This window comes from Hypanus sabinus, chromosome 9, assembly GCF_030144855.1.
Source record: "Hypanus sabinus isolate sHypSab1 chromosome 9, sHypSab1.hap1, whole genome shotgun sequence".
NCBI classification, from domain to species: Eukaryota; Metazoa; Chordata; class Chondrichthyes; order Myliobatiformes; family Dasyatidae; genus Hypanus; species Hypanus sabinus.
The window spans coordinates 154,857,045-154,884,758 of NC_082714.1; the positions used below are offsets into that span (position 1 = coordinate 154,857,045).

Consider the following 27,714-nt stretch of genomic DNA (forward strand, 5'->3'; position numbering starts at 1 on the left):
GACTGTGGTCCTCTCTTGGAGGTTCTATAGCATGCTGTCCAATTTTATTTAATAAGACAACTTGGAATGTTTCATTCCATCGATATGACTATAAACACACAGTGGCCACTTTATTAGGTATCTCCTGTCAGGTACTTCCACTTTATTTACCTAATAAAGGGGCCACTGAGTGTATCTTCATGGTTTTCTGCTGGTGTAGCAGTGACTAGTGGGGTACCGTAAGGCTCAGTGCTGGGACCCCAGTTGTTTACAATATATATTAATGATTTAGACGAGGGAATTAAATGCAGCATCTCCAAGTTTGCGGATGACACGAAGCTAGACAGCAGTGTTAGCTGTGAGGAGGATGCTAAGAAGATGCAGGGTGACTTGGATAGGTTAGGTAAATTGGGCAAATTCATGGCAGATACAATTTAATGTGGATAAGTGTGAGGTTATCCATTTTGGTTGCAAGAACAGGAAAACAGATTATTATCTGAATGGTGGCTGATTAGGAAAAGGGGAGGTGCAACGAGACCTGGGTGTCATTGAACACCAGTCATTGAAGGTGGGCATGCAGGTACAGCAGGTGGTGAAAAAGGCAAATGGTATGTTGGCATTCATAGCAAAAGGATTTGAGTACAGGAGCAGGGAGGTTCTACTGCAGTTGTACAAGGCCTTGGTGAGACCGCACCTAGAGTGTTGTGTGCAGTTTTGGTCCCCTAATCTGAGGAAAGACATTCTTGTCATAGAGGGAGTACAAAGAAGGTTCACCAGATTGATTCCTGTGATGGCAGGACTTTCTTATGAAGAAAGACTGGATCGACTAGGCTTATACTCAATGGAATTTAGAAGATTGAGGGGGGATCTTATTGAAACGTATAAAATTCTAAAGGGATTGGACAGGCTAGATGCAGGAAGATTGTTTCCGATGTTGGGGAGGTCTGGAATGAGGGGTCACAGTTTAAGGATAAAGGGGAAGCCTTTTAGGACCGAGATGAGGAAAAACTTCTTCACACAGAGAGTGGTGAATCTGTGGAATTCTCTGCCACAGGAAACAGTTGAGGCTGGTTCATTGGCTATATTTAAGAGGAAGTTAGATATGGCCCTTGTGGCTAAAGGGATGAGGAGGTATGGAGAGAAAGTAGGTACAGAGTTCTGAGTTGGATGCTCAGCCATGATCATACTGAATGGCGGTTCAGGCTCGATGGGCTGAATGGCCTACTCCTGCACCTATTTTCTATGTTTCTATTCATTTCAAGTTTTGGCGCATTGTGTTTTCAGAGGTGTCTTCTGCACACCACTGTTGTTACGCATGGTTATTTGAGTAATCGTTGCCTTCATGTCAGCTGGTACCCATTGCCACGTTTGGATACGGCCCAAGTGCAGAGTGAGAGGCACTGAAGCAGGTCGATAGTTCACAGACGTTAATATGAACAGTGTTAAAGGGAAAATAAAACAATAAACGCTAGGCCAAACAGGGCCGTTAACTAAAACTCTCAAAAGGAAAACGAAGCCTACACTGCGGCCGAAAAGAACAACTAAGCATTAAACGAATCCCACTCGTCTTCAGAATCAGTTGACTTGAAAGTCCAATATCTCAGGGAAGGCCGAATGCAAAACAGCAGCGAAGCGTTGCTATGCTCTGTCTACGTCGCGACAAGCACTACGATGACAAGTATGGAGTTAAATACTATCATGTGCGCAATTGCCAAATTCACAAGCGCAATTGCCGTATCTACTGCGCTGCCAAATCCGTGGCTGTGACTGTACCAGTCTGGCCATTCTCCTCTGACCTCTCTCATTAACAAGGCATTGTCGCCCACAGAACCACTGCTCACTGAATTTTTTTTGTTTTTTGCACAGCTCTCTGTAAATTCTAGAGACTGGTGTGCACAAAAATCCCAGGAGATCAGCAGTTTCTGAGATACTCAAACCACCCCATCTGGCACCAACAATCATTCCACAGTCCAAGTCATTTAGATCACATTTCTTCCCCATTCTGATGTTTGGTCTGAATAGCAACTGAACTTTTTGATCATGTCTGCGTGCTTTTATGCATTGAATTGCTGCCACATGATTGGCTGATTAAACATTTGCTTAAACAAACAGGTGTCCAGGTGCACCTAATAATTTAGCAACTGAATGTAAATGCTGAATTGTTGTCACATCTGCTGACAGATCATTCCACGGCTGATCAACTCAAGAAACATAAACAACATTAAACAGGAGATAAGTAACTCAATGCATAAGGGTGATCTTTAGTGAAAAGGACACTTCCCGTCACATGAATTATATCTCTGCTTTTGGATTGGAAACTGTTAGATGCTGTAGCAATGATTTTTTAAAAGGTAATTTTGGATTCCTTTACGGAGGACAAAATCCAGCATTGAGGCGACGTCTAGGAGGCTTGTAGAGTAACAGAATGCTGTAGCATTAAGGCATCCATTACATCTGTTCTGGCTTGCTTAAAATGCCACTGAGTTAGTCCCACATTTCCCCGAGGCTATTTTTCTTTGCACAGTGGGACGGACCTTTAGTGGAGTTTTGACATTGGATCAAAGGCTTCGGTGAACTGGGGCGGGGGTGTCAGCTAATTCACATGTGTGCTGGACCATTCCCCCCCCCCCCCCCCCCCCCCCCCCCCCCCCCCCGGGCCAGCTTGCTTTGCTCAGAAAGACTCATCAGCTCCCCTGAGAGTCCCGGAGTTCGAGTTAGCAGGATGGAATGCAAAACAATTATTCACTCACGAAATTGCCAGAAAAACTTCATCTTGTTACTTCCGGTCAAGATGGCACCAGCAAACAATGATTCCTCGGGCGCCATCTTTCAGATAGCAAATCTTTCCAATTATTTCACTTTTTGTACGCTTTCTGCTTGTTCTTTTTGTCTATTGCAGAATCTGCTGGAGTCCATGATGCACAGGTTTGAATTCTGCTTGAAGGATCCAGGATTATGCTGTGTGGAGAACTGCCCTGTGGAGATTACAGACGGGCGGGGGAGAAGGAAGGGGGTGGGTTTGAAAAGGACCGAGACACAAGCTGACTCAGGGAAAAGATGAAAGACAAGACACAGGGTCATGAATGGCTCCATCTTGAAGCAGTAAGGAAGATTGAAGCATCGAGGTGAATGTGGTAGGGGTCAGTGACGGCTCCCAAAGAGATGGTCATCAGCTGGACCAGCATGTTTGGCTGTGGATCAGCAAAGGTAGGACCTGGGTCTGCAGTCCCTCCTCACAGAAGGACTGAGTTCGTGTAGCTGCTCTCCTCATATGCAGGCGAAAAAATGTTTTCAATATTCTGTGATTCATGTGATTATTGAACTGTGCGTTATATTGGTTTCCTTAAGTTTCCTGTGTTTTCTTTCTTGTGGCTGATGTGTTAATATTTTTGTGTGTGGGGGGTGGGTTAGGGGTTTGGTGCTACTGTCGCTGCTCTAGTCCTCAAGTGAGGAGATCGGGGACTGTTATTGTTGCTGTTATTTTTTCTACAGTGGAGTGGTGGATTTTTGGGGTCTGCGAGTTTTGTTTCTTTTCTGTTTTGTGCTGGGAGGAGGAGATGTCTTTTCTTTCATCAATACCCATGGTCTTTCTGTATTTAATGGCGATCTTGAGAAGACAAGTATCGGTGCTTAGCCCACTGTTCTACTCTCTATATACACATAACTGTGTGGCTAGGCATTGCTCACATACCATCCACAAATTTGCTGATGATACAACCACTGTTGGTAGAATTTCAGGTGGTGACGAGAGGGCGTACAGGAGTGAGATGAGCCAACTAGTGGAATGGCGCCCAGTAACAACCTGGCACTCAATGTCAGTAAGACAAAAGAGCTGATTGTGGACTTCAGGAAAGGTAAGATGATGGAATACATACCAATATTCATAGAGGAGAAAGTGAACAGCTTAAAGTTCCTCAGTGTCAAGATCTCTGAGGATCTAACCTGGTCCCAACATATTGATGTAGTCATAAAGAAGGCAAGACAGCAGCTATACTTTATTAGGAGTTTGAAGAGATTTGGCATGTCAACAAATGCACTCAAATACTTCTACAGTTGTACCATGGAGAACATTCTGACAGGTTGCATCACTACCTGGTATGGAGGGGCTACCAAAAGAAGCTGCAGAAGGTTGCAAATCTAGTCAGCTCCATCTTGGGCACTAGCCTACAAAGTATCCAGGACATCTTTAGGGAACAGTGTCTCAGAAAGGCAGCGTCATTATTAAGGACATCCAGCACCCAGGGCATGCCCTTTTCTCACTGTTACCATTGGTAGGAGGTACAGAAGCCTGAAGGCACACACTCAGCGGTTTAAGAACAGCTTCTTCCCCTCTGCCAGATGATTCCTAAATGGACTTTGAAGCTTTGGATACTGCCTCACTTCTTTTTTAATATACAATATTTCTGTTTTTGCATGTTTTAAAAAATCAATTAAAGACAGGTTAATTGATTAATTTGTTTATTTATTATTATGTTTTATTTTATTTATTATTTTCCTCCCTCTCTCCCTCTCTGCTGGATTATGTATTGAAATTAGAGAAGTCAATGTTCTCTTCTTTTCTAACTTCCGTTAATGTCCCTCCTCCCCTTCTTACCCCATCCCTGACATATTTAGTTGTTTGCCTGTTCTCCATCTCCCTCTGGTGCTCCCCCTCCCCCTCTTCTTTCTCCCGAGGCCTCCCGTCCCATGATCCTTTCCCTTCTCCAGCTCTGTATCACTTTCACCAATCACCTTTCCAGCTCTTAGCTTCATCCACCTCTGGTCTTCTCCTATCATTTCTCATTTCCCCCCTCCCCCCACTACTTTCAAATCTCTTACTATCTGTTCCTTCGAGTTAGTCCTGACGAAGGGTCTCGGCCTGAAACGTCGACAGCGCTTCTGCTTATAGATGCTGCCTGGCCTGCTGTGTTCCACCAGGCATTTTTGTGTGTGTTGTCCAGGTAGACCCATTGTTTCAGCTTGTTGCTGCCTGAACTCATATCTGCATACTTCAACTCTGTTTTATTCCCCCCTAGTTCAGTCCCTCCCTCCTCACATCCGCGACACTTCACGCTCTGGACCTTTTCAATGATCTCAGGTTCCCTGGCCCCCAGCATCTTATTTTCGCTATGGATCTCCAGTCCTACACACCTCTGTCCCCCACCAGGAAGGCCTCAAAGCTTTCTGGACACCAAACTCAACAAGTTCTCCTCCATCTGGTGGAACTTGTCCCTCAATAATTCTCCCTTTGGATCCTCTCACTTCCTTCAAACAAAGGAAGCCACGGGCACTCGCATGGGTCTCAGCTATGTCTGTCTTTTTGTCATGCTTCATGGAATAATCTATGTTCCAAGCCTGCACTGGTGCCTGTCCCCCACTTTTCCTACGCTACATTGCTGCTTCCTACACCCATTGCTGAACTTGTTGACTTCATCCACTTTGCTCCAGACTTCTACCGGCCCTCAAATTTACCTGGTCCTTTCTCTATCTGTCTGTCTCTGGAGACAAATTATCTACTGATGCCTATTATAAACCCACAGATTCTCACAGCTACCTGGACTTTACCTCTTCCTACCCTGTTACTTGTAAAAACACCACCCCTTTTCTCAATTCCTCAATCTCTGCCACATCTGCTCTCAGGATGAGGATTTTCCTACCCGAACGAAGGAGATGTCTTCCTTCTGCATAGAAAGGGGCTCCCCTTCCTCCACCATCAATGCTGCCATCAACCACATCTCTTCCATTTCAGCCACATCTGCTCTCACCACATCCTCCCACCACCCTACCAAGGATAGGGTTCTTCTTATCCTCACCTACCACCACCCCCCCCCCAGCCTCTGCGTTCAGCACAAAACTCTCAGCAACCTTCCCCCCCCCCCCCCCCCCACTTTTTGCTTTCCGCAGGGATAGCTCCCTGTGCAACTCCCTTGTCTATTCATCTGTCTTCACTGATCTCCCTCCTGGCACTTATCCCTGCAAGTGGAACAAGTGCTACACTTGCCCCTACACCTCCTCCCTCACTACCATTCAGGGTCCCAAATAGTCCTTCCAGGTGAGGCAATACTTCACCTGTCTGTCTGCTGGGGTCATTCATCCATTGTATCCAGTGCTCCCGGTGTGGTCTCCTGTATATCGGCGAGACCAAACGTAGATTGGGAAATCGCCTCACGAGCACCTACCAGAAAAGTGGGATCTCCCAATGGCCACCCATTTTAATTCCACTTCCCTTTCCCACTCTGATATGTCTGGCAGTCTCCTTGACTGTCATGATAAGACCGTAATCAGGTTGGAGGGACAGCGCCTTACATTCCATTAGGGTAGCCTCCAACCTGATGGCATGAACATCAATTCCTCTGACTTCCGATGATGGCCTCCCCCACCTCCCCACCACCTTCACCATTCCTCAAACCCTTTTCCCTCACTCATTTGATCTCTTTGCCTTCCCATCACCTCCTCTAATGTCCCCCGCTTTTCTTCTTTCCATGGCCTTCTGTCCTATCCTATCAGATTTCCCCTTCTCCAGCCCTGTATCTTTCACCAATCAATTTCCCAGCTCTTTACTTCACCCTTCCCCCTCCCCGTTTCACCTAGCACCTTGTGTTCCTCCCTTTCCTTTCCCCACATTTTAACTCTACACCTCATCTTTTTCTCTCCAGTCCTGCCGAAGGGTCTCGGCCTGAAACATCGTCTGTACTCTTTTCCATAGATGCTGCCTGGCCTGCTGAGTTCCACCAGCATTTTGTCTGCGTTGCTTGGATTTCCAGCTTCTGCAGATTTGCTTTTGTTTGCAATAAGGCTCAGCTGTGCATTGGTTGGCTTTTGACTAAAGGGGGCGGCACAACACTTTATAGTCCAAGGTTCAATTCCCACTGCTGCCCGTCAGAAGTTTATATATTCTCCCCGTGACTGTGTGAGTTTCCTCCGGGTGCTCCGGTTTCCTCCCACAGTCCAAAGACATATCGGTTGGTAGGTTAATTGGTCGTTGTAAATAGTTAGGCTCAGATTGAATCGTGGATTGCTAGGCAGTAAGGCTCAAAGTGTTGGAAGGGCCTATTCCGCACGGTATCTCAATAAATAAATACGTTTTTAAGTTGTTATAGATTGCTTATCTTGTTGCATACCTATTTTAAATTTTGGCGAAGATCAACTTAAAGAGGCAATCCACTCATTATCAGACCCCATCACACCCACCAGCATTACATCCACATCAACCACTCCTCTCCATAGCCCCTCAGCACCCTTCACCCCCACCTTACACTCACACTCCACACCTCATACCTACAGTGACACAGTTACTGTCCTACTGTGTCTTCTGCTGCTGGCTAGAAGAGTCCCTCTCGCCAAGAGTCATTTTGTCACTTTAACTGCTCATTGTAAGTTGTCCCGTGATAAGGGTAGGAATAAATTGGGGTACTGCTGGGCAGCGTGGCTCAAAGAAAGGGCTTATTCTGCACTGTATCTCTTTTTTGTAATTTTTTTTAATTGAAGTTCATCATCAAACAAACACTTCCATAAGATGTATTCTACACTGTATCTCAACGAAAAAATAAAAGTAAAATAATTTTCTGTTGGAGTCACGTTTACGCAGATACTCCTGCACCTTGGGTCAGTTTAGGCATGTACAATCTGTTTATGTATATAAACTAATCTTATGTACTTACACTTAGTAACTTGTACATTGTTCTTTACAGGATTGGGTGGCGGGGTGGAGATACGCCTCTACCAAAAGAGGTGCAAGACACTTCCTCCCTCCGCTAGCCTGCAGGTCACCCTCCGCAAGGTGTAGCACCTGCTTAGCTCCCAATCAGGGTCACATGAAGTCACGGGAGCAGATGGTGGATGGTCGTATGAGCAGCTGGTGCAAATCACAAATCCTGGTTATGCGACCACTGACACCAGGCAGACAATCTCTGAAGAGTATTGATAATGGCTGGGGTCACCCGTCTTGTAAAGACACTGCCCAGAAGAAGGCAATGGCAAACCACTTCTGTGCAATAATTTGCCAAGAACAATCATGGTCGTGGAAAGATCATGATCACCCATGTCATAAGACACAGCACATGATGATGACGATGATGATTTGTATTTATATTTATTATTTTTTATGTGCATTGGATCCGGAGTAACAATCTTTTTTTTCTCTGCTTTACACTCATGTACCGAAGAATGACAATAAACAATCTTCAATCTTGAACAAGTCCAAAAGTTAGTTGTAAGATTGACAGTAAGAATGGAGAGAAAGGTGCACTCTCTTTCATGCAGTAAGTCTCTGGGACCTGGACACCAATGGCAAGGTTGACAACAGAAATGAATCAAACTAGTATGTTGGAACTCGGCAATACATAACCATAAGCCCATAAGACATAGGAGCAGAATTGGGCCATTTGGCCGATCGAGTCTGTTCCACCATTTCATCATGGGTGATTCTTTTTCTCTTTCAGCTCCAATCTTCTGCTTTGTACCTGTATCCCTTCTTGCCCAGTCCAATCAAAAATCTATCAACACTACATTAAATATACCCAGTGACTTGGCCTCCACTTGTGGCAATGAATTCCACAGATTCACCACTCTCTGGCTGAAAAAAATCCTCCTCTGCTCCCTTATAAAATGGATGTCCCTTCTAAGGCTATATCCCCTGGTCTTAGACTCCCCCACCATAGGAAAGATCCGTTCCAAATCTACTCTATCAAAGCCTTTCAATATTTGATAGGTTTCAATGAGATTTCCCCTCATTCTTCTGAATTCCAGTGAGTTCAGGCCCAGAGCCATCAAACACTTCTCAATAGGGCACTTGCTGGGATTCTACAATGAAGCAGAATGCTGGAAATACCCAGCAGATTAGATAGCTCTTACAGCGTCTAACAAAGGCAAAGCCCTTGTACAGTCGCAGAAAATTGGAAACGTATCTTCTCCATAAAATGAGAGTAGATTTTAAAACACTTTCCGGTACTTAAACATAAGAATCATGATTACTTCAACTTAAATTGGGACACCACAACTCAAAGTCAAAGTTGAGTTTAGTTTCATTCACACAAGTATATATTTGCACAGTCCTTTTGTTCTTGGGCCCTGAGCTCCCAGTGGAGCATAGGCCTTTAATGACCGTCCATCTCCATTGTCCAAAGTTGATGGTCTGGTTGGAGTTCATCAACATTTCTGCAGTCCATTGGATCCACTGTACAGGGGGTTGACCAGTACAGCTTCCCAGAGCCCTGTTGGCCGGCTTTACCCCTTTCAACCTCTCATGATGGCTTGGACTTTGAGAGGCAATGTGTGCACAGTAACACATATAAAATGCTGCAGGAACTCTGCAGGACAGGCAGCATCAATGGAGAGGAATAAAAGGCCAACATTTTGGACCTGATGAAGAGCCTCGGCCTAAAGCATCGACTCTTTATTCCCCTCCATAGATGCTGCCTGCCCTGTTGGGTGCCTCTGGAATTCTGAGTGCGTTGCCCTGGTTTTCCAGCGTCTGCAGAACCTCTTGTGCTTGTAACAATTATGCCCAGGTGCATTGAAAAACTCACTTGCAACAGCTTCACAGGCACATAGCATCATATAAGTAGAATTCACAAGAAAACCATTAACAAATTACAGTATTGTGGTGAACTACATATACCTGTCTGGACACGCCCCTCTGCTGACTGCTCCTATGGTTCCTCCCACAGACCCCTGCATAAAGTTGGAGGCACTGCTCCCCCCTCAGTCTCCAGGATGTTGTGTGGTGGTCTCTTGCTACTAATGGTGGTCTCTTGCAGCTAATAAAAGCCTATCGTTCACCTCCTGCCTCCGAGAGTTATACACAGCGTTTACAAGAGAGAACACAATTGAACATAGAACTTAGAACAGTACAGCACAGTATTCACTCCTTGGCCCATGATGTTGTGCCGATCTTTTAATCTACTCTATTGTGGCGACCCATTTCCTGGCTCATCCGAACCGACTCACAATTAGATAGCCTACGGGGGTTTGCGAGCACAGAGCTTTGGAGCCTCTGCGCCATGGGAGGCAGGTTGAGGGAGGCTTAAAAGTGAGGCTGAAGATTTCGAATAGAGTTTTTTCCTTCGACTGCAGTTACCGACTCCGTGTCGTAATTTTAGCGCTGCGTGTAGCACACCGCTACAATTGGTGACCCCGACAGTCCAAACGATTTTTGGACCAGAAATGACCGACACCACCTCTGTTCATGTGGTTTCGTTGAAACTGCCGGGTTTCTGGACACAGCGCCCGAACCTATGGTTCCAGCAAGCCGAAGCCCAATTCCACGTTCGCCAGATCACCTCAGAAGACACCCGCTACTACTACGTGGTGAGCTCCCTCGACCAGGACACAGCGGCCCAGGTCGCGGAGTTTGTACAGTCGCCCCCAGCAGACGGCAAGTACACGGAATTCAAAGCCCTGCTCCTCAGGACTTTCGGACTCTCACGGCGCGAGCAGGCTGCCCGTTTACTGCACCTGGATGGCTTGGGCGACAGACCTCCATCGGCTTTAATGAATGAGATGTTGTCTCTCGCCGACGGACACACACCCTGCCTCATGTTTGAGCAGGCATTCCTGGAGCAGCTGCCCGAGGACATACGCCTGCTGCTGTCCGACGCGGATTTCAGTGACCCCCGGAAGGTGGCAGCCCGGGTGGACTTGCTGTGGAACGCCAAAAAGGTGAGCGGGGCGTCCATCGCACAGATCTCCCAGCCACGCTCCTGGCAGCAAACCAGTCCAGGCCCGGCCGCAGAGCCTGCCAACCCCCGGCCCAATGAACACTGGTGCTTCTACCACCAGCGGTGGGGCGCAGAAGCCCGCCGTTGTCGCCCGCCCTGCAAGTTCCCGGGAAACGCCAGGGCCAGCCGCCGCTGATGGCTACGGCGGCTGGCCATCGGGATAGCCTCCTGTATGTGTGGGATAGAAGGTCAGGACGCCGGTTTTTGGTCGATACTGGGGCTGAGATCAGTGTTTTACCTCCGACGAGTTATGACACCCGCAGCAGGGCACCGGGTCCCCCTCTGAGGGCCGTGAATGGCAGCACAGTAAGGACCTATGGCACCCGTCAGGTGCAGCTACAGTTTGGCTCCAACCAGTTCACGTGGGACTTCACACTGGCCGCCGTAGCCCAACCGCTTCTGGGTGCGGATTTTTTGCGGGCTCACAGCCTACTGGTCGACCTGCCCAGGAAGAGACTGGTACACGCCGAGACCTTTCAGACGTTCTCCCTGGGTGCAGCCCAGTTGCCAGCCCCTCACCTCGGCTCCATCACGCTGTCCGACAACGACTTCACCAGGGTCCTGGCGGATTTCCCATCGGTTCTGGCACCGCAGTTCACAGCGGCCATGCCAAGGCACGGCGTACAGCACCACATCCCGACCCAGGGACCACCCCTCCACGCCCGCACTCGGTGGCTTCCCCCGGACAAGCTCCGACTGGCGAAGGAGGAGTTCCAAAGGATGGAGGAATTGGGGATCATCGGCGGTCCGACAGCCCATGGGCCTCCCCCCTGCACATGGTGCCCAAAGCGACGGGGGGCTGGAGACCGTGCGGCGACTACCGTAGGCTGAACGAGGCTACCACACCGGACCGCTACCCTGTGCCGCACATTCAGGACTTTGCAGCAAACCTGCACGGCGCACGGATCTTCTCCAAGGTAGACCTCGTCCGAGGGTACCATCAAATCCCGATGCATCCTGACGATGTCCCCAAAACGGCTCTCATCACCCCGTTTGGCCTTTTCGAGTTCCTCCGCATGCCGTTCAGCCTGAAGAATGCCGCACAGACGTTCCAGCGGTTAATGGACGCGGTGGGACGGGACCTGGACTTCGCGTTCATCTATTTGGATGACATCCTCATAGCCAGCAGCAGTCGTCAGGAGCATCTGTCCCACCTCCGTCAACTCTGCGCCCGACTGAGTGAGTACGGTCTTATAATCAACCCCGCCAAATGCCAGTTCGGACTCGATACCATTGACTTCCTGGGCCACAGGATTACTAAAGACGGGGCAACCCCTCTGCCCGCTAAGGTAGATGCGGTCCGCCTTTTTCCCCGACCCACCACGATCAAAGGCCTTCAGGAATTCGTAGGTATGGTCAATTTCTACCACCGCTTCCTCCCTTCAGCTGCCCGGATCATGCGCCCCCTGTTCACCCTGATGTCGGGTCCGAGCAAGGACATTACCTGGGACGAGGAGTCCGCCGCCGCTTTCATTCAAACGAAGGAAGCTTTGGCGAACGCCGCAATGCTAGTACATCCCAGAATGGACGCCCCTACCGCCCTCACAGTGGACACATCTAACACGGCAGTCGGTGGGGTGCTGGAGCAACTCATTGCAGGTCGCTGGCAACCCCTGGCGTTTTTCAGCAAACACCTGTGACCACCCGAGCTCAAATACAGTGCTTTCGACCGGGAACTGCTGGCGCTCTACCTGGCAATCCGGCATTTCAGGTACTTCCTAGAAGGTCGGCCCTTCACCGCGTTCACGGACCACAAACCGCTTACCTTTGCGTTTACGAAAGCGTCCGACCCCTGGTCGTCCCGCCAGCAACGCCACCTGTCCTACACCTCTGAATACACAACGGATGTCCGGCATGTCTCGGGTAAGGACAATGTCGTGGCGGATGCGCTCTCTCGCCCTACCGTTCATGCCCTTTCCCAAGGGGTAGACTTTGAGGCGCTGGCAGAGGCGCAGCGGGCGGATGAGGAGATTCCGAGTTACAGAACCGCAGTCTCCGGTTTGCAGCTCCAGGACCTCCCCGTGGGCCCGGGTGAGAGGACCCTACTCTGTGACGTCGCCACCGGCCAGCCCCGTCCCGTCGTCCCGACAGCCTGACGGCGCCGCGTTTTCGACTCCATTCATAACTTGGCGCATCCCTCCATCCGGACAACTGGCCGGATGGTTTCCAGCAGGTTCGTTTGGCACGGACTCCGCAAACAGGTCAGTGAATGGGCCAAAACGTGCATGCACTGCCAGATGGCCAAGGTGCAGCGGCACACCAAAGCCCCACCGCAGCAGTTCCATCCTGCCCACCGGCATTTCGACCACATTCATGTGGATATTGTGGGCCCCCTGCCAGTGTCGCGCAGAGCGCGGCACCTCCTGACTATTGTGGACCGGTTCACAAGATGGCCAGAGGCGGTCCCGCTCACCGACACCACCTCCGAATCTTGCGCCCGAGCCCTGATCGCCACCTGGATATCTCGCTTTGGTGTACCAGCCCACATTACCTCCGACAGAGGCGCCCAGTTCACCTCCAGCCTGTGGTCAGCTATGGCCAGCCTTTTGGGGACTCAGCTGCACCACACCACTGCCTACCACCCACAGTCGAACGGGCCAGTGGAGCGTTTCCACCATCACCTGAAGTCGGCCCTCATGGCCTGCCTGCGAGGAGCCAACTGGGCGGACGAGCTTCCCTGGGTCCTACTCGGCATCCGCACAGTGCCCAAGGTCGACCTGCACGCCTCGTCGGTCGAGTTGGTATACGGCGAGCCCCTGGTCTTCCCCGGGGAGTTCCTACCAGCCCCAAGGGGGCAAGAGGAAGATCCCGCAGCAGTCCTGGGCAGACTACGCGAGAAGCTCGGTAACCTGGCCCCCATACCCACTTCACAGCACGGGCGGCACCCGATCTGCGTACCCAAAGACCTACAGAACTGTAAGTTTGTGTTTGTATGAAGGGGCGGGCATCGGCCACCGCTGCAGCGGCCATACAAGGGGCTGTTTATGGTGCTCCGGAACAACGGGTCCACGTTCGTGCTGGACGTTGGGGGGAAAGAGGAGGTTTTCACGGTGGACCGCCTCAAACCGGCCCATGTGGACCTGGCACAACCGGCCGAGTTTCCGGCACCTCAGCGCAGAGGCCGACCTCCCAAGCAGGTTCTGGCTCAGACTGTGGACATTGGGGGGTGTATCGCCGGTTCTGGGGGGGGGGGGGGGTTATGTGGCGACACATTTCCTGGCACATCCGAACCGACTCACAATTAGATAGCCTACGGGGGTTTGCGAGCACAGAGCTTTGGAGCCTCTGTGCTACGGGGGGCAGGTTGAGGGAGGCTTAAAAATGAGGCTGAAGATTTCGAATAAAGTTTTTTCCTTCGACTGCAGTTACCGACTCCGTGTCGTAATTTTAGCGCTGCGTGTAGCACACCGCTACACTATGATAAATCTAACCCTTCCTTCCTACATTGCATATAACCCTCCCTTTTTTATAGATCACTGGAATTCAGAAGAATGAGAGGTGACCTCGTTGAAACCTATCAAATGTCGAAGTTTCTCGATATAGTGGATATGGAAGGGATATTCCCTATGCTGGGGGAAGTCTATGAACAGAGGGCACAGCCCCTACCATTACCTATGGCAGTGCATTCCAAATTCAGAATTCAGAATGTTTAACATCTCTGACATGTTGTGAAATTAGTTGTTATGCAGCAGCAGTACATTGCAATACATAATAATAAAAACAATGAAGAAGTATATATATATTTTTTTAAAAAGTTAAATAAGTAATGCAGATAGAGAAAGAAAATTAATGAGGCAGTGCCCATGGGTTCAATGTCCATTCGGTAATCCAATGGCAGCGCAGTTGAAGCTGATCCTGAGTTGTTGAGTGTTTGCCTTCAGGCTCCTGTTTCTCCACCCCAATGAGAGGAGGGTACGTCCAGGGTGATGGGGTTCCTTAATAATGGACACCGCCTTTTTGAGGCTTCACTCCTTGAAGATGTCCTGCATACTGTGGAGGCTAGTGCCCATAATGGAGCTGACTAAGTATACAAATCTCTGCAGCTTATTTTGATCCTGTGCTGTAGCCCCCTCCCCCCACAATACCAGACAGTGATGCAGCCAGTTAGAATTCTCTTCACAGGTACATCTGTGGAAATTTGCATGTGCCACGCCCAAGTTTTAAAAAAATGTCCATTTTAGTACAAAGTGGCCATTGTAATCATAATGTTGCTATACAGTATTGATTAAGGTTGTGCCAGTTCGTTCAAGAACTGATTGGGATCCAGTACACTATCACTAACTAGCACACCTGGAGCTGGGGTTCCCAATGTTTTTTATGGCATCGACCTACACCATTAAGTAAGAGGACTGTGTACCTCAGGCTGGGAACCCCTGATCTAGAGTAACACAAACAAAAGCTGGAGGAACTGAGCAGGTCAGGCAGCAGCAATGGAGAGGAAAAAATAACTGACATTTTGGTTTGAGACCCTTCATCAAGTACATTGTCTAACCAATTGCAGTTATTGGCCGTTGCTATGGAAAATGAAGTTAGTTTTAGTGAAAGTTGTTTTCCAGATAAGTTCCCTTCATGATATTTCAGACATTCATAAACACAAAGAAACAGCCCTGGTTGATTGCCACAGTAAACTTGGCATCCATTTCTGCTTCCATGGGCGAATAGAAGACATATTTTTAAAAAGCAAATGAACAAATGCTGGGATAAACCTCCTGCTTGAGGGTGATTGGGTAGATGCACAGTTGTATAGGAATTAATGACCAATAAGATATAGGAGCACAATTAGGCCATTCAGCCCATCATGTCTGCTCTGTATTCCATCATGGCTGATTTGTTATCCTTCTCAATCCTGTTTTGTGCAAATTCATTCAGAGTGTCACAGTGGAGATAAGGGTGCCACGATACAACTCAAAAATCTTTCATTTTGTTTAGTCATGGAATTCCAGGCACAGTAGCATAGCAGTTAGCATAATACTTTACAAAGCCAATGATCAGGGTTCGATTCCCACCACTGTCTTTAAGTTCTCCCCATGAATGCGCGAGTTTCCTCTGGATGCTCCTGTTTCCTTCCGCATTCCAAAGACGTAATAGAGGCTTAGTGAGTTGTGGGCATGCTACATTGGTGCCGGAAACATGGCGACACTTGCTGTCTGCCCCCAACGCATCCTCAGACTGTGTTGGTTGTTGGCGCAAATGACATATTTTACTCTGTGATTCCGTGTATGTGCTAATCAGGCTGGCACAGTAGCATATTGGTATGTAACACTGTTGTAGCATCAGTGAACTGGGTTTATTTCCCACTGCTGTCTGTAAGGAGTCTGTACGTTTCCCTGTGTGTATGTGAGTTTCCTCCGAGCATGCCAGTTGCCTCCCATATTCCAAAGCAATGTGGGTTCGTAGGTTAACTGGTCACGTGGGTGTAATTAGGCGGCATGGGCTTGTTGGTCTGGAAGAGCCTGTTGCATGCTGTATTTCTAAATAAATACAGTAAATATGTACATAATTCATGACACTGAGTGCCTTCACAGCCCGTTTCAAAAAGAGTTACAAGTTAACCACATGGACTCAGATAAAGGCCAGATTTTCTCCCCTGAAGCACCTTAGGTGGCTGGTCGTTTCATGGCTGCGATTACTGATTCTGCCACTTTAACTCCAGCTTTACTTCCTTGCTTGAATATAATCCTCCAGCTGCCATTTGGGGGGTTTGAGCTCCAGCCTCTAAGCCAACAGCCCAAGCTTTGTTCAGACAAGCAGGTGAATCTCCATTCTGTTGTACTGCTCCACACAGTAAATGGATTGCACATCATATTCTACTTCCGATATTGAATGGACTAGAGTGTGTGTGACATAGGAGCCGGTATGCGACCGAATGTGAATTGCACGACTGTGTTGTGCAACACACGGAGGAGCACGGGTTTTAGCCATGTCACTTACTCTAACATGTTAAATAGAACATAGAACTTGGAACACCACAGCACAGTCCAGGCCCTTCGGCCTACATTGTTGTGCTAACCTTTTAACCTACTCTGAGGTCAATCTAGCCCTTCTCTCTCACGTAGCCCTCCATGTTTCTATCATCCATTTGCCTATTTAAGAGTTTCTTAAATGCCCCAAATGTGCCTCCTCCACTCCTGCTAAGGCATTCCATTCATTCACCACCTTCTGTGAAAAACTTACCTCTGCTTCTTTCCATCTCCCTAAAATGCAGCAAAAATTACGGACGGGGCCAATTGTTATTACTGTTTTGATTTTCCGGATTAAAAAAATCTAAATTCCTTTCTACAAATTTATTTATTGAAATACAATGTGCAACAGGCCTTTCCAGTCCTTTCAGCTGTGCTGCCCAGCAACCCACCTATTTAACGCAACACGCACAACACTCTGGAGGAACTCAGCAGGTTGGGCAGCATCCATGGAAACAAACAGTCAACCTTTCAGGCCGAGACCCTTCGTCAGGACTGTGGAATTTTTCCCAGGGCTGAAATGGCTAGCAGGAGCGGGCACAGTTTTAAGGTGTTTGGAAGCAGGTACAGAGGAGATGTCAGGGGTAAGTTTTTTTATGTAGAGAGTGGTGAGTGTGTGGAATGGGCTGCCGGTGGCGGTGGTTGAGACTGATACGATAGGGTCTTTTAAGAGACTCCTGGATGGATACATGGAGCTTAGAAAAATAGAGGGCTTCCGGTAAGCCTAGGTAGTTCTAAGGTAAGGACATGTTCAGCACAGCTTTGTGGGCCGAAGCGTCTGTATTGTGCTGTAAGTTTTCCATGTTTCTATGTTTCTAATATCACTCTTGGCTGAAAAGAGTTGTACATTCTCCCCGTGACCACGTGGGCTTCTTCCAGGTGCTCCAGTTTACTCCCACGTGCCAAAGATGTACAGGCTAGAAGGTCACAAGGATGTAAACAGGCATGATGAGAATTCTGGGCCAGAGGGGCCTGTCGTCACCCTCCGAAAACTAAAACAAAACTAATTAAGAGTAAAGACAAAATTCTAGATAAATCAGTCACCAAAGAAATATTTGTAACAGCTGCTAATTTACTCTTCAAAGCACTTTTAAAAATTGCCCTTCAAGTGTGCTGGCTAAAAGAAGTAGCAAGGGCAGTGATTAGTAGAAGCAAGAACATATGTCAGGGATAATACTGTATACCCAAGGGATTTGTGGTGGAAAATAGACTGCCAAGGTCCTAAGCTCCCTCCCTACATATCTACCTCTTCTTCCTCTTTTAAAGTCTACCTATCCTAACCTATCCTAAAGTGAATAATGTTAATTTTTGCCTGATAATTCTCCTCTGTGGCATCATGGGATATTTTTGATGGCTGAAAGGCACTATATAAACACAACTCGTTTTTTTTAAATTTCTCTGCCCCCCCCCCAACAGTATGGCATAATTTTAGCCTGTAATTTCCTATTGCATCAGAGTGTAAACAGGATGCAGAAAGAGTTGTGCCGAACACAGGGCAAAAGCCCGATTGCCACTTTTCCACTCTTGTGTGCTTATGTGGTTGGACAGATGGTCAGAATATCTATCCTAAGGCGTATAAACAAAGTCTGGAAATCTCCATCCCTATCCATAAAACCATAAGACACAGGAGGAGAATGAGGCCATTTGGCCCATTGAGTCTGCTACACCATTGCATTGTGGCAGATTTATTATTCATCTCAACCCCACTCTCCTGCCTTTTCCCCATAACCTTTGATACCCTTACTGATGAAGAATCTATTAACCTCCATTTTAAATTTAAAATGATGAGGGGGATAGATCGAGTTGACGCGGATAGGCTTTTTCCATTGAGAGTAGGGGAGATTCAAACAAGAGGACATGAGCTGAGACTTAGGGGGCAAAAGTTTAAGGGTAACATGAGGAGGAATTTCTTTACTCAGAGAGTGGTAGCTGTGTGGACCGAGCTTCCAGTAGAAGTGGTAGAGGCAGGTTCGGTATTGTCATTTAAAGCAAAATTGGATAGGTATATGGACAGGAAAGGAATGGAGGGTTATGGGCTGAGTGCAGGTCGATGGGACTAGGTGAGAGTAAGCTTTCGGCATGGACTAGAAGGGCCGAGATGGCCTGTTTCCGTGCTGTAATTGTTATATGGTTATATAAATATACCCAGTGCCCTGGCTTCCACCGCCATCTGTGGAAATGAAGTCTACAAATTCACCACCCTCTGGCTAAAGAAATTCCTCCTCATCTCAGTTTGAAAAGGATATCTTTCTAATCTAACACTGTGCTCCCTGGTCCTAGATTCCCACACAGTAGGAAACATCCTCTCCACGTCCGCCCTACCTAGGCCTTTCAATATGACTGAACATTGAAGGTTTTGCTTCCTGAATACTTTTGGGTGTACCTTATGGATTTTGGACTGATCATGAAACTCACAGTGAAATTTCCCTATCATGCACCATTTTTTTTTAATAATCACCTATGTTTGTTATTTCAATTCATAGTTCAAGTCAATTAAAATGTTACCTACAATGTGAGCTGAAAAATTTTCTGTCTTGTCCAGGCATGTCTGGGCATGCTTAGGCAGGGTGGATACTGCACGGCAGGTCTGGTTTTAGAAAGGCTATAAAAGCAACACACGCATGCTGTTCTATGACAAACAAGAGAAAATCTGCAGATGCTGGAAATCCGAGCAACACACCCAAAATGTTGGAGGAACTCAGCAGGCCGGGTAGCATTTATGGAAAAAAGCACAGTCGACGCTTTGGCCCAAAATGAGGCCTGGCCTGCTGAGTTCCACCAGCATTTTGTGTGTGTTGCTCCATTCTATGCATTCTGTTTACACTTTTATCGGTTTGCGGTCACTTTTATGTGCATGCTCTACACACGTAGTATATTGAGAGTGAGCAGTTTCAAGTTCTTGGGTGTCAAGATCTCTAAGGATATAACCTGGTGTGTAGTTATAAAGAAGGCAAGACAGCAGTGATACTTCATTAAGAGTTTGAAGAGATTTGGCATGTCAATAAATACACTCAAAAACAGCTATAGTTGTACGTTGGTGAGCATTCTGACAGGCTGCATCACTGTCTGGAATGGAGGGGCTACTGCACAGGACTGAAAGAAGCTGCAGAAGGTTATAAATCTTGTCAGCTCCGTCTTGGGCACTAGCCTACAAAGTACCCAGGACACCTTCAGGGAGCGGTGTCTCAGAAAGGCAGTGTCTGTTATTAAGGACCTCCAGTTCCCAGGCCATGCCCTTTTCTCACTGTTACCATCAGGGAGGAGGTACAGAAGCCTGAAGGCACACACTCAGTGATGCAGGAACAGCTTCTTCCCTCCTGCCATCCGATTCCTAAATGGACTTTGAACCTTTAGACACTGCCACACTCTTTTAATATACAGTATGTTTTTTGCACATTTTTAAAATCTATTCAACATACGTATACTGTAATTGATCTACTTGTTTATTTATGACTATTATTATTTCATTTATTATTTTCTAAATTTTATTTATTTTTTTCTCTCTGCTAGATTATGTATTGCAGTGAACTGTTGCTGCTAAGTTAACAAATTTTATGTCACATGCCAGTGATAATAAACCTGATTCTGATTCTGATTGTGTTTATTTATTATAATAAAGTAATTGTATTTTCAGGAGTATTTGTGATTGTAAAACATCTCACCAATATTGCAACAGCTGAGATATTTTCTGTTATATTTGTGGTGAGCACACGTTTAAATCTCAAAGATGGAGCATGACTCCTCTTATTAAGAAAGCCCACGAGCTTTACTTTGGGTGTAAAATTGGTGACCAAGACAAAGCCTGAGCTGCTCACACCTGCTGCACTCCCATTGTAACTTCTTCCCTGAAAATCTTGATGCTGTCAGTGACGAGCATGGTGACAAGTTTCGCCAGGACATTGCGGCCATGGAGAAACGGTATCAGGGCAACTGGAATCCATCTGATTACTGTTGGACACTGAAGCGAGAAGCCTCAGACACTGAGTACAAATGAAAACCATCAAAAAAATATTTTTAATTTAGTCGAACTATTGCACAATGTCAGCTCTGACATGCAATTAAACACATTATATTCAATAAAAGTTCATTTCTTATTTCTCCAAATCTGTACATGATACAATTTGCATTCAGCTTCAAATGGTCTATTATACCCATAAGTGAGGAAGTAATACTTCCGACAAAGTTGTTGACCAGTGTATTCGATAGGTTTCAATGAGAATCCTCCTCATTCTCCTGGACTCCAGTGAGTGCAGGCCCAACGCCACCTAATGTCCCTTCATACACCCCTGCAGTTCGTGTACCATCCCAACCATTCAATAGACAACGCTGTTGCTATCACCCTCCAACTGGCCCTAACCCACCTGGACAAAAAAGACACATATGTTTGGATGCTGTTCATAGACTTCAGTTCAGCTCAGCATTCAACACTATCATCCCTCAGAAACTGATTGGAAAGCTGAGCCTACTGGGCCTGAACACCTCCCTCTGCAATTGGATCCTAGACTTCCTGACTGGGAGACCTCGGTCAGTCTGGATTGGGAGCAGCATCTCCAACACCATCGCACTGAGCATAGGGGCTCCCCAGGGCTGTGTGCTCAGTCCACTGCTGTTCACTCTGCTGACCCACGACTGTGCTGCAACACACAGCTCGAACCATATCATCAAGTTCACCGATGACACGACTGTGTTGGGTCTCATCAGCAAGAACGATGAGTCAGCTTACAGAGAGGAGGTGCAGTGGCTAACAGACTGGTGCAGAGCCATGAACAAAACAAAAGAGATGGTTGTTGACTTCAGGAGGGCACAGAGCGACCACTCTCTGCTGAATATCGACGGCTTCTCGGTAGAGATCATTAAGAGCACCAAACTTCTTGGTGTTCACCTGGTGAAGAATCTCACCTGGTCCCTCAAAACCAGCTCCATAGCAAAGAAAGCCCAGCAACTTATCTACTTTCTGCGAAGGCTGAGGAAAGTCCATCTCCCACCCCCCCCCCCCCCCATCCTCATCACATTCTACAGGGGTTGTATTGAGAGCATCCTGAGCAGCTGCATCACTGCCTGGTTCGGAAGTTACACCATCCCGGATCGCAAGACCCTGCAGCGGATAGTGAGGTCAGCTGAGAAGATCATCGGGGTCTCTTTTCCCGCCTTTACAGACATTTACACTACACGCTGCATCGGCAAAGCAAACAGCATTATGAAGGACCCCATGCACCCCTCATACAAACTCTTCTCCCTCCTGCCATCTGGGAAAAGGCACCGAAGCATTTCGGCTCTTACGACCAGACTACGTAACAGTTTCTTCCCCAAGCCATCAGACTCCTCAATACCCAGAGCCTGGACTGACGCCAACTTACTGCCCTCTACTGTGCCTATTGTCTTGTTTATTATTTATTGTAATGCCTGCACTGTTTTGTGCACCTTATGCAGTCCTAGGTCTGTAGTCTAGTGTAGTTTTTTTTTGTCTGTGTTGTTTTTACGTAGTTCAGTGTAGTTTTTGTACTGTTTCATGTAGCACCATGGTCCTGAAAAACGTTGTCTCATTTTTACTGTGTACAGTACCAGCAGCTACTGTCAAAATGGCAATAAAAAGTGACTTGACTTGTCTTGAAATTCTGAAACACAAGAAATATGTGAGCATTGACTTGCAGGTATCAGTGTGACTAGGGGTCCCCCTGCTGGGTTAGGTTCAAGAAGGCAGTGTGAAGCTGCAGTACTGGCAAAACGTCACATCGTTTAAAGCAGCATGAGAGGAGGTTTCTTCCTTGAATAGATATGTATTTACTAAAGGAGGTGTAAGGTGCTCCTTCCCTCCGCTAGCCTGCAAGTCACCCTTAGGCAAGATGTAGCACCTACTTAGCCGCTCGATCAGGGTCATCTGAAGTCATGGGAGCAGGTGGTGGATGGTCGTAGGAGCAGCTGGTGCAGATCACAAATCCTGGTGATGTGACCACTGACACCAGGCAGACAATCTCTGAAGAGTATTGATAATGGCTGGGGTCACCCATCTTGTAAAGACACTGCTCAGAAGAAGGCAATGGCAAACCACTTCTGTAGAATTTGCCAAGAACAATCATGGTCTTGGATAGAGAAAAGAATCTGAAGAGCTTCAGATTAAAGACAGATGGAAGACCATGATTACCCACATCATATGACACCACACTTAATTCTGATGATAATGATGAGAGACTTGTAATCATAGACCCATACAACAAGGAACGGGCACTTTACAGGAGGTACAGAAGCCCTCGGTCCCACTGTGGAATTCATTGCCACAGATGGGTGTGGAGTCCAAGTCACTGGGTATATCAAAGTGAGGGTTGATAGTTTATTGATTAGGAAGGATGTTAAGGATTATAAGGAGAAGGCAGGGGAATGGGGTTGAGAGAGATAGCGAATGCATTGGCGTTTCCATACCAGGATGTGACGCAGCCAGTCAATGTACTCTCTTTGAAAAGTTTTGATACATGAGTAGTGGAGAGAATATTGACAGGCTGCATTACAGCCCGATATGGAAAGACCAATGCCCTTTAAGGGAAAAAGCTGCAAAAAGTTATGGATATGGGCCAGCCTGTCACAGGTAAAGCTATCCCCTCATTGAGCGCATCTGCACAGAGCGTTGTCGCAGGAAAGCAGCATCCATCATCAGGAACCCCCACCACCCAGGTCATGCTCTCTTCTCTCTGCTGCATCAGGAAGAAGGTACAAGGAGCCTCGCACCACCAGGTTCTGATCAGTTATTACCCATCAAATATCAGGCTCTTGAACCAAATGGGATAACTACACTTAACGTCACTTACCCCATAACTGAACTGTCCCCACAACTTATCAAATTACTTTCAGGGACTCTTCATCTCATGTTCTCGCTATTTATTGCTTATTTATTTATTTATTACTATTATTTCTTATCAGTGTCAAAATGATTGTTTCGACGTGTCTAGTGTGGGAGTGTAGTAGGTAGTGCTTGTCGCTCTCACTTTCAGCTGGCTCTGTCCTCTGGCTGGCTGTCTTGCGAAAAGGAGAACTGAATGAATTGAATTGAATTGACTTTATTACTTACATCCTTCATATACACGAGGAGTAAAAGTCTTTGCATTACGTCTCCTTCTAAACGTGCAATGTGCAACTTATTGTAATTTATAAGTAGTATGTACAACAGGGCAGTCAATATAACATAGAAATACAGTTGTATCAGCATGAATTAATCAGTCTGATGGCCTGGTGGAAGAAGCTGTCCCGGAGCCTGTTGGTCCTGGCTTTTATGCTGTGGTACCATTTCCCGGATGGTAGAGTTTCTCCCTGCCAGTACATAGCCTCTCCAACAGCAAGCCTCATGTAGTGCCTCCTTGCCTGCGACACACAGAAGCTGAACTCCTTTTGGACTCAGGCTGAACTGCAGAGGACGGGGAGGAGGTCCAGCCCCTGCACACATAGCACGCAGGCCCACCGGCATGTGGACGCGCCCTGGTGCTCGTGAACCAGATCCCCAGCTGTGGTGAATAGTCCCGCTGGCTTGTGGGCAGCCTTGGGAGAGACGAAGGCTACGGGAGTAAACCCAAACAGAAAATCCGGAGTGGAGCCCCTAAGGCGGCTGGTTGTCATTGAACGTCCTTCCGGCAGCTCCTGCAGCAAAGCTGGTGAGAAACGTATTGCTTCATAAGCTTTCCTTTGGACCACACTGGTGAGGCCGAGAGGGAGATCTTGACAACTGAGCATCTCAAGATCTCCATACCCTCCGCCCAGGCTTGTGATGGTGATCATCATCACCCATTGTCCTTCGAGACAGGCAGACACCAAACACCGCCAACCATTATTTCATTTTGTACTTGCACAGTTTATCTTTTGTACACTAGCTGAACCCCCAAGTTGGTGTTGTCTTTCATTGATTCTGTTAAGATTATTATTCTGTTGTGGATTTATTGAGTATGCCTGCAAGAAAATGAATCTCAGGGTTGCATATGGTGATGTATATGTACTTTGATGATAAATTTACTTTGAAGTTTGAAGTCAGCTCTGACCAAATGGTAGAGTAGACTTCGTGGGCTGAATACCTAATTCTGCTCCTATGTCTTAAAGTCTTACGGTCTGTGTAGACATCCACGGGAAAACGGTGTGTAGTTCTGGTCACCACACTAGGGAGAGGATGTGATTGCAGTGGTTCAAAGTTGAAAGTTCAACCTCCAAGCAAAAATTATTATCAGAGTACATACATGTCACCACATACAGCCCTAAGATTCTTGTTCCTGCAGGTGTACTTAGCAAATCACTGTAAACAGGATCAAAGAACAAGAAAATGCAAATACAAATAAATAGCAATAAATAACGAGAGCATGAAACAAAAAGATGAAGAGTCCTTAAAGTGACAAAATTGGTCATGGGAACACCAGAAATAGAATGAGTGTAGTTATCCTCTTTTGTTCAAGGGCCTGATGATCGAAGGGTAGTAGCTGTTTTTGAATCTGATGGTTTGAGTCCTGAGACACTTGTACCTTCGACCTGATGGCAGCAGCAAGAAAAGTTCATAGCCTGGGTGGTGAGGATCTTTGATGGCGGATGCTGCTTTTCTACAGCAACATTTCATTCAGATGTGCTCAATGGTTGGAAGGGTTTTACCCATGATGTACTGGGCTGAATCTACTATCTTTTGTAGGATTTTCCATTCAAAGGCACTGGTGTTCCCATACCAAGCTGTAATTCAGCCAATCAATACACTCCGCACTACACATCTGTAGAAGTTTGTCAGGTTTTTTGATGACATGACGAATTTCCGCAGACTCCTAGACACTAGACACAAGAATACTACAGCACAGTACAGGCCCTTCAGCCCTCGATGTTGTGCTGACTCCTAAGGAAGAAGAGGCACTGCTGTGCATTCTTTACAATTATATTTACACGATGTGTCTAGGACAGGTTCTCTGAGATAGTGATGCCCAGGAATTTAAAGTTACTTACCCTCTCCACCTCTGATTTTCTGATGATTACTGGCTCATGGATCTCTGCTTTCCCTCTCCTGAAGTCAACAATCAGTTCCTTGGTCTTACTGACACTGAGTGAGAGGTTGTTGTTGTCACATCACTCAGGCAAATTTTCCATCTCCCTCCTGAATGCTGACTTATCAGCACCTTTAATATGGCCCACCACAGTGGTGTCATCAGCTGTACCGGATGTTGTCAGATCTGGAGCTATTCAGCTATGTGGAGAGGTTGTGTAGTCTGAGTTGTTTTCCTTGGAGTGAAGGAGGCTGAGAGATTGAGATTGAGATGAAGGAGATAGTAGGCAGTTTAAATGGTTCAGCACAGACGAGATTGGCCGAAAGGCCAGTTTCTGTGCTGTACTTTTCACCGACTCTACGACTGTACAACAAAGTTTCCCATAATTCATAAACACAAGAGATTCTGCAGATGCTGAAATCTTGATCAACACACATACAATTCTGGAGTAAATCAGCAGGTCAGGCAACATCTTTGGAGGGGAAGGTTCCTGCAGCATTTTGAGAGTGTACAGCCACATATATCGGCTGTTTTACAAAATATATTCATTTGGTCAATTGTAGTAGTCCATGGCATAAAATAGATTGGGAATCCCTGCTCCCAAGAATAAATAAGAGGTTTAATATTTTAGAGACTGCAGATGCTGGACTATGGAGGAATAAGCAGTCCCCTGGAAGAACTCAGCGAGTCGAGAAACGTCTGCGAAGGGGGAGGACGGAACGAAACTCCAGTGCCTTTGAGGTCTTTGAAGCCCCAATGGTTTGCAGCACAGAGGAACTACACTTCCCAGTGACTATTGCGCGCTGACGTCATTTCCGCTGCGCTCTCCGCTCCCAACCGGGGCAGGTGGTTGGGACAATGGTAGCTTCCTTGGTGCTGCTGGTGGCCGTGGCGATCACCGTCAGGGCTGTGCTGTTCCGCTCTTCGCTGGCGGGGTTCATCTCGGAGCGAGTGGAGGTGGTGTCGCCCCTGAACTCCTGGAAGCGAGGTATTTGTTGTAGCTGTGGCGGGAGTGGTGGTGGCGGGCCGGCTCCATGACGGTCCTCCCAGTGGGCCAGAGACACAGGAGATACCGCAGGCGCTGGAAATCTGACCTAGCACATAGACACAGGATGTGCTGGAGAAACTCAGCAGGTCAGGCAGCATCTAGGAAAGGAAATGCTCGGTCAACATTTCGGGCGAAAACCCTTTATTAAATGATGGTGAACTCAGCAGGTTAGGCAGCATCTATACAGGAGGGCATCTCATATTCCATCTTAGTCGTCGTAGAGTGCTTCAGCTCAGAAGCGGGCCCTTCGGCCCATCTAGTCTATGCAGACCGATCTGCCTAGTACAATCTACATGCAGCCAGACTACGTCCCTTCAGACCCCTCCCATCCATGCACGATTGCAAACTTCTCTTATATACACAATTGAATCTATAAGAATACCACTTGTGCTTGTTCCACACTTGGAGTGAAGAAGCTCCCACTCAGATTCCTCTTAAATATTTTGGCCTGAAATATTACCATTCCCCTCCTTCCACAGTTGTTACTTATCCCACTGAGTTTGTAGAACAATTTGGTACTTCAAAATCCAGAATCTGTAGTCTCTTGTGTCACTTCATTGTGACTCTAGTTTCATTAGCGTGGCCTGCTGGGTTGGAACTAAAGTTGTGAAATTATGGTAAATGTCTACATTTAAGCAGCTATTTATTTATTTATTAAGATACAGTGAGGAATCTCCAGCCCTTCGAACTGCACTGTCCAGCATCCCCTGATTTCATCCTAGCCTAATCACAGAACAATTTACAATGACCAATTAACCTACCAACCAGTATGTCTTTGGACTGTGGGAGGAAATTAGAGCACCCGGAGGAAACCCACGTCGTCAGGGGAGAACGTGCCAATTCCTTACAGGCAATGGGTCAGAATACAGTAATTGCAATTATTTTTATTGTCACATGAACAGAGACATAATATAGAAGTAATTTATTGTCATATACACAAGTACATGTATGCATAAGTGCAATGAAAATCCTGCTGCAGCATCATAGGCATATTGCATCAGATAAGCAGTATTCACAAGAAAGCCATAAATTAATCAAAT

General features: G+C 47.0%; 1 protein-coding gene and 1 long non-coding RNA gene across 2 annotated transcripts in view; both read left to right on the top strand.

Annotated features, from left to right (window-relative positions):
- Positions 1 to 2,990: 2,990 nt before the first annotated feature.
- Positions 2,991 to 8,150, top strand: LOC132398946 (uncharacterized). Its single transcript, XR_009513852.1, has 3 exons — positions 2,991 to 3,186; positions 3,710 to 3,833; positions 7,650 to 8,150. It is a non-coding gene; the product is annotated as an uncharacterized LOC132398946 (long non-coding RNA).
- Positions 8,151 to 26,455: 18,305 nt separating this feature from the next.
- Positions 26,456 to 27,714, top strand: part of pigu (phosphatidylinositol glycan anchor biosynthesis, class U) — a 62,811-nt gene continuing 61,552 nt past the window's right edge. Inside the window, exon 1 of the mRNA XM_059980876.1 lies at positions 26,456 to 26,614. Within this exon, the coding sequence (XP_059836859.1) occupies positions 26,485 to 26,614 (130 nt within the window). The 5' untranslated portion in view covers positions 26,456 to 26,484. The remainder of the gene's footprint in view (positions 26,615 to 27,714) is intronic.